This window comes from Triticum urartu, chromosome 3A (genome assembly GCF_056163025.1).
Source record: "Triticum urartu cultivar PI428250 chromosome 3A, HENAU_Tu73, whole genome shotgun sequence".
NCBI lineage: Eukaryota > Viridiplantae > Streptophyta > Magnoliopsida > Poales > Poaceae > Triticum > Triticum urartu.
In genome coordinates this window covers 25,591,076-25,597,075 of record NC_141875.1, presented here as the reverse complement: position 1 = coordinate 25,597,075, position 6,000 = coordinate 25,591,076, and the positions used below count along the sequence as shown (strand labels likewise).

The 6,000-nt window shown below is 41.0% G+C and overlaps 1 protein-coding gene and 1 pseudogene across 1 annotated transcript; both read right to left on the bottom strand.

Moving 5' to 3' along the window:
- Nucleotides 1-286: 286 nt before the first annotated feature.
- LOC147978078 (protein FAR1-RELATED SEQUENCE 5-like) lies at nt 287-1,055 on the bottom strand (annotated as a pseudogene).
- Nucleotides 1,056-4,126: 3,071 nt separating this feature from the next.
- LOC147978077 (LEAF RUST 10 DISEASE-RESISTANCE LOCUS RECEPTOR-LIKE PROTEIN KINASE-like 2.5) lies at nt 4,127-5,791 on the bottom strand. The gene is made up of 3 exons (XM_087546126.1): nt 5,756-5,791; nt 4,435-5,500; nt 4,127-4,341 (listed from the first exon to the last, which is right to left on the bottom strand). Exons 1-3 carry the CDS (start codon nt 5,769-5,771, stop codon nt 4,236-4,238), a joined length of 1,188 nt encoding a protein of 395 aa, XP_087402252.1. The 5' UTR covers nt 5,772-5,791; the 3' UTR covers nt 4,127-4,235.
- Nucleotides 5,792-6,000: the final 209 nt, after the last annotated feature.

Sequence of the window (6,000 nt, the reverse complement as noted above, 5' to 3'; positions counted from 1 at the left end):
CTGAACAAGCAACTTGCTTAAGCAGAACAAGCAACTTGCATGAGCCAAAAGGCAACTCCGTGCAAATTATTTTTTCAGAGGACCACAAAGTTTGCCTACTTAATTGCAAGCAATTCTGTAGAAACCACAAAAGGTTTCCCCTGTGATACCAGATTAGTTGGCAAAAACAAGAACTAAGTACAAGCAACTTGCAAAATAATAACATGCAACTTTATGAAAAAATTCCCACAAGAAAACAGAGTTTTTTTGGGTTGAATGTGGACACAGACCTGTGGTCAAATTACAGTTATGAAGATTCTTCAGGAATAGTTTTTCTTCCAGAGGAATCCCTTGATGTGATCGGAGGTACTTAGTTAGTGATGGTTTGTCAACCAATGCATGATTTTGTTCACGAACAAAGAAAATCACCTCCCACCGACTGTCCATTAGCTTCACAACCATTCTTGCTCTGCACCCTGTTTGGACTATTGTGTCTCGCTTTCTTCTCTTAGATTTCTTCTTCTTTTTACACTCATCATCAAGGAAGACAATCTCATCATCCTCACCTTCATCGGCATCTCCATTAAAATCTTCAATCACATCTAGGACTGGGGCAGTTTCTGCACCTCCGTCATCAACTTTGGGTTTTCGGAATTTGTTGCAAACAAATTGTTGCTTTTCCAACAAACCAGATTTCATGATTTCCTAGGAGTGTTCATCTTGATTGAAAACCCAAGTCGGAGAGCATAGGCATTATAGTGTTCTTTTGCACCCTCGAGAGTATCAAACCTCATTCCTATGAAAGGCTCTTTTGGTTGTGACCAAGCTTCATCATCATTGTCATTTCCCACAACTCCCTGTCCAATAGTTCCACCTGTCTCTCCAATTGTGGTGGTGTCATCAAAAGTATCACCTTCTGTCTGCATAGCTTCTTCAGGTGCAGCAGGAGCTTGCTGAGTGCTCATGGGATTAGGAGATTCTCCTACAACTTCATTGTATTCTCCACCAGGGGGCTGGGCAACAGGCTGCGTATAGTACACGGGGTCTTCAACTCCAATGCCACCCGTAAAACGCATTTCAGAATTAGTGTCATCAGGAAATTCGTTTAAGTCAATCATCTTTCAAACCCTAGGAGAAAAGAAACAGCAATGACACTGATTTCTAGGGAAAATAAAAACAAAAAAGGAAAGGCAACTCTAGATGCAAAAACGTGTGACACCAATCTACGAAAACACTCAAAATGGTCATTTTTTTGGGGTTGCTTTAGTTTCCTTGAATTTCATTTTTATCTTCATTTTTTGTGTCTGTTCTATGAGTTTTTGATTTTTATCCTTGTTCTTTAACCGGAATTGAGAAGAAGTAAAGACATGTTTTTCTGAATTCTTCACTCCGTGCTCAAGCTACAGCTGCAAAAAAGAATCTCCAGGCCAATGTGGATTTTATCAAGGAGTAGATGAAGTATGGATTTTTTCTATTTTTTTTCTCTAAACAACAATGTGTAGTGCGTTACATCTGTGATACGCAACTCAGACTCATGTGTTTTGACGTATCTCGTGTTGTCACATCATGTTTCAGTTTGCAAAAACCTCTACTACCACTAGTGTATACCTGTTTACTTGCCTAATGTCTACTAACTTTGCAAAGGATCAGCAAATTACTACCACTTTCTCTTTTTGCATTTTTTGTGTAAATATACAGAAGCAAACATCTCATTTTATCAGGTGACTACATCATTCCCCCACCTACCCAAAAACTTTTGCTTTGTATACAAGTTCTACAGAGCCTAAGCACCATTTTTTTTTGAATTTGTAGGGATATGAAGGTCAAAACAAGTCTAAAAGAAGGCAATTTATTAGGTACTTCTTCTATCTATATATATCCTTTTTCCCCCTCCAGTATCCTTCTTTGTGAATTTTTGTCCCTTGTTTTTTTGCAATGCAACACAGTAATTGCCTGATGTTTTAATAGAACTTGCCTACAAAAATAATCAAGTGTTTTTAGAGTCAAAAATATGAAAAGCTGCATGCCTGATAACTCAATTTATTTAGGAAAATTCATCTATATGAACATAGTGGGAAACCAGTTTTGCCTGCCTGCTTGTAGGGACTTGCCCATGTACAGGGGTTCAACCTTGTTTTGCCTGCCTACTTGTAGGAACTTGCCCATGTACAGGGGTTCAAACTTGATTTGCTTGCCTACTTGCAGGAACTTGCCAATGTACAGGAGGTACAAACTTGATTTGCTTGCCTACTTGTAGGAACTTGCCCATGTACAGGGGTACAGACTTGTAGGAAATTGGTTACATCTTTTTCAAGAAAATTGACAGAACAAAAATCAACTTTTTTTAGACCCCAATCAAACCTCAAATACAATCTGCAGGAAATTTGGTTTTCCAATGTGCAGAAATCCATGCTTTTTTACCCTACAGTTTTACTACTAAGAGAGGAGGAGGATTACTCTTACCCTGCACGGTTTGTTGGCTTGCAGATCTCCAATCAGAGGGGAGGGGAGGAGGAGGAGACAATCTGTAGAAGTTGCTGGGCTGTGGTCAATCCCCTGCTGGAAGCATGGAGTTCCAGATCTAGGGGTAAACAATGGCTTCCCTCTGAGGAGGAAGAAGGGAGCAGCCGCGTAAGGTTGGAGAGAAAAAGGAGGATGAAGGAGGTGCCCCCCAAGGGCTAGCGTAGGACCGACCCGCCACGTGGTTGGTTGGAAGGGGTGGATAGCAGGTTATCCCTTCTGTCCGGGCATGTGCGGGGAGGAGAACTCCCGTTTGCCTTTTCTGGTACGACAGCTGGCAGAGGGCTGTCTCCCTTACCTTTTTCTGGGTGTGCGCCCAGTCCAACAAACGAGCCAACGGGTGCTGGTGAGCAGCGTCCATAATAAAATAACAGGGTTAGACCTCAGTAGGGACGCTGTGGGCGAGAAGTGATTATTTCTTTTTCTTTGAGAATGTGAGAAGTGACTATTAGGGGGTAGGGCGCGAGCAATGCTGCAATAAAATGAGCCACACGAAGAGATGGGCCCAGGCCCAATGATTGAACAATATGTCGCTTTAACATTGGGAAACTCAGTACTGTGTTTTTATAACTGTTATCCTATTTTCATGTGTTTTGATTTTATTATTTATTTCATATTTTTTTAATATTTTTGGCGAAATATGTAAAACCTTTAAAAATTACATGAAGATATATTCCAACATATCTGAACAATTTGTAAATTATATGGAAAAAGTTCTATGCTCCAATTTTTTTTAATATGAGATGAACACTTTTAAAATAAATTAACATTTACTCTTGTTTATATTATGAAGTATTTTAAACTATGTTTTAAATTTATTATCTTAATTGTTTTCATATTTCCATAAGAAAATGTAAAGTATGGGTTGTGTGGCCGGCCCATGATGCTTCCTGCTTCTTAAGACGCTATGGTTTGTTTTATTTCGCAAAAAAATAGGTAGTCTATAACCCAAAACCTCCGACGTGGATCGGCGTTGCGCCGCTGCTGGCTGGCCGGTGTGTGCCCTCAATTCCCCGCCGCGGTCGCTCCCTTGCCGGCGCACGCTGCAGCGTGCGTGCGGCTGCCATCGTGACCCGCGCAGAGAAGAGCCTGGCCTCTCGTCGCGGCGTCTTCTGGCGCGTGGATCTCCGACCAACCGCTGCGGACCCACTCGTCATTGGCGGCGGCGAGCGAGGGGCCGCGGAAGCAATGTGCAAACCCTCGGCTCGCCAGCGGAGGGAGATTAGTTCGTGCGCGCAGTTGGGCGGTGGTCGCCGGCGAGGTTGCGCGCACGTGAAGGAAAAGCACGGCGCTACTTGATTGAGTGGATATAATCTACGGAGAGGACCAAGTAAGTATGCGCCTTCCGCTTCCACGATTTAATCTGCTTGCTATGAATTGGCATATATAACATCACAATGTTTAGACTGGTATATGCATCCGGATTCTGAAATTTTAGGGGTTGTAGTTAGAGCCCAAATCGTGTGTATTCAGTTTTGGGGGAAAATTACAGTCAACAAGTCATTGGTAGCTGTCTGCCTCCAATGCCTTTTAGCAGTTGGAACACAACACTCATCAGAATTAGGAAGCTGGCATGTGGATGCTCTTGACTCTAGGTCATGCATACATGGAATATGTTCTACTACAATGCAGAATTTCGCTGCGCTTGTTCAATTTCTCAATGTACTCTAGTACAGGCCATCTTCTCACAGTGTTGGAAATTAATGTAGGTTCTTTGATTCACATAGCATATCTGCTCAAAGAGCTGGCGATTTTTGTAGGATTTTTGAATTCACAAGGCTGATCTCCTCAGATTTGTTAGAACTTGAACTTTGTACATCCATATTGTGAGCTGAACTTTCACTGTAATGAAAGATATGCGTGTAGGTCAAGTTATTGCATAATCATTGTTGCACAGAAAAACAAAGGAACAAAAAATATGGGAGAATATCTTACAGCAATCCTGAGAAGTTTTGCTTTGGTGGCATGTCCATGTCATCTGAGCTTCTGTCGAACATTTCTAGAACTTTGGTTATGGTAGGGCGATATGCAGGCAATATTTGTACGCACCACAAGCCAATTAAGGTCATCTTTCTTGCGATTTCCTCAATTTCTGATGTGACTTCACATGCTTGTAATCCATCATCTTGCGCAAAGTGGTCGTAAATCCAGTCTGGAAAATACTTTTTGCTGGATTTTGCAACAATTGATTTTACGTTTCTCCTGCCTCCAACCATCTCCAGCAGCATCATTCCGTAACTATAAACATCTGACTTTGTTGAGACCACTCCGAAGCTTCGAGAGTGAACTTCTGGAGCGATGAACCCAATTGTTCCTCTAGCTCCAGTCATTGAAAGCTTGCTTTCCTTTGTATGACACAATTTAGCTAGACCAAAATCAGCAATCTTTGAGTTAAAATCCTTGTCTAGAAGGATATTTTGGGGCTTAATGTCAAAATGGACGATGCGTATATTACAGCCATGATGCAAGTACTCGAGGCCACGAGCAATCCCCACTGCTATCGCATAGAGCCTCTCCCATCCTAAAATTTCTTTGGGGTTCTCTGAGTAAATGAACTTATCCAAGGAACCGTTGGGCATGTACTCATATATAAGAGCTCCTTTTGATCCCTCCAGACAAAATCCAAATAAGCTAACAATATTAACATGAGAGTTCCTCCCAATGCTCATAACCTCATTCACAAACTCGTCCCCATTTCCTTTGCAGTCATGCAAGAATTTCACAGCAACCAGACGATCATCGTGTAGCCTTCCTTTGGAAACCTCACCATAACCACCTTTCCCAAGCTGATTGTTGCGAGAAGATGTTATCTTCATTACCTCCGAATACATGTATCTTTTTGGAGCTAGGGATCCATATGATACTATCATGGCCTCGTAATTCTTTTCAGTGTTGCTGCTAGTCTTCTTGCAAAGGAGAAACCATAGTCTTTTCCCCTTTCTATGCCATAACAGGACATAAATACATGTAAAGAGCAAGACTCCAGCTGCTGATGTCATAGCTGAGATTGAAGCAGATCGATGTTACTTTCTTTTCTAAACCAGGACTTATAATACAGTCATTTGGTTTCCAATACCATCAATAATTTAAATTTCTCAAGTGAGAGTTGCTTGATTCAATTTTTTATTGTAGAATCAATTCGCAGTGATTACAGATATGACTATTTTATGTTACTATTTCAACATAGAAATCACTGTAGTGGACTACCAATATTTAAATCATTACATTTGAGAAAATGGCAAAAGTTTGAGCATACCTATTAGCATACTCATCTTACTAGTCCCCTTGCTACCTGGAACATAACACATATAACATTTATGAGTAAAAGCAATGTTGTCCAACAGTACTACATTGGTTATTTTTCAAAAGCAAAAGAATATCATTAACTAAAAAACAGAGTAAACTGGACAGAACACCAGCTATACTAGTAGGAGATAAAAGGAAACCATTTACAGCTAGTAGGTACGCGCATGTTGTGTTCATTTTTCTTGTAAATTCCCT

What these genes read in the sequence shown, in the direction of transcription:
- LOC147978077 (XM_087546126.1), bottom strand. An exon ending in CAAAACTTCTCAGGATTGCT is followed by an intron (nt 4,342 to 4,434) that starts GTAAGATATTCT and finishes CTTTCATTACAG; the next exon opens with TGAAAGTTCAGCTCACAATA.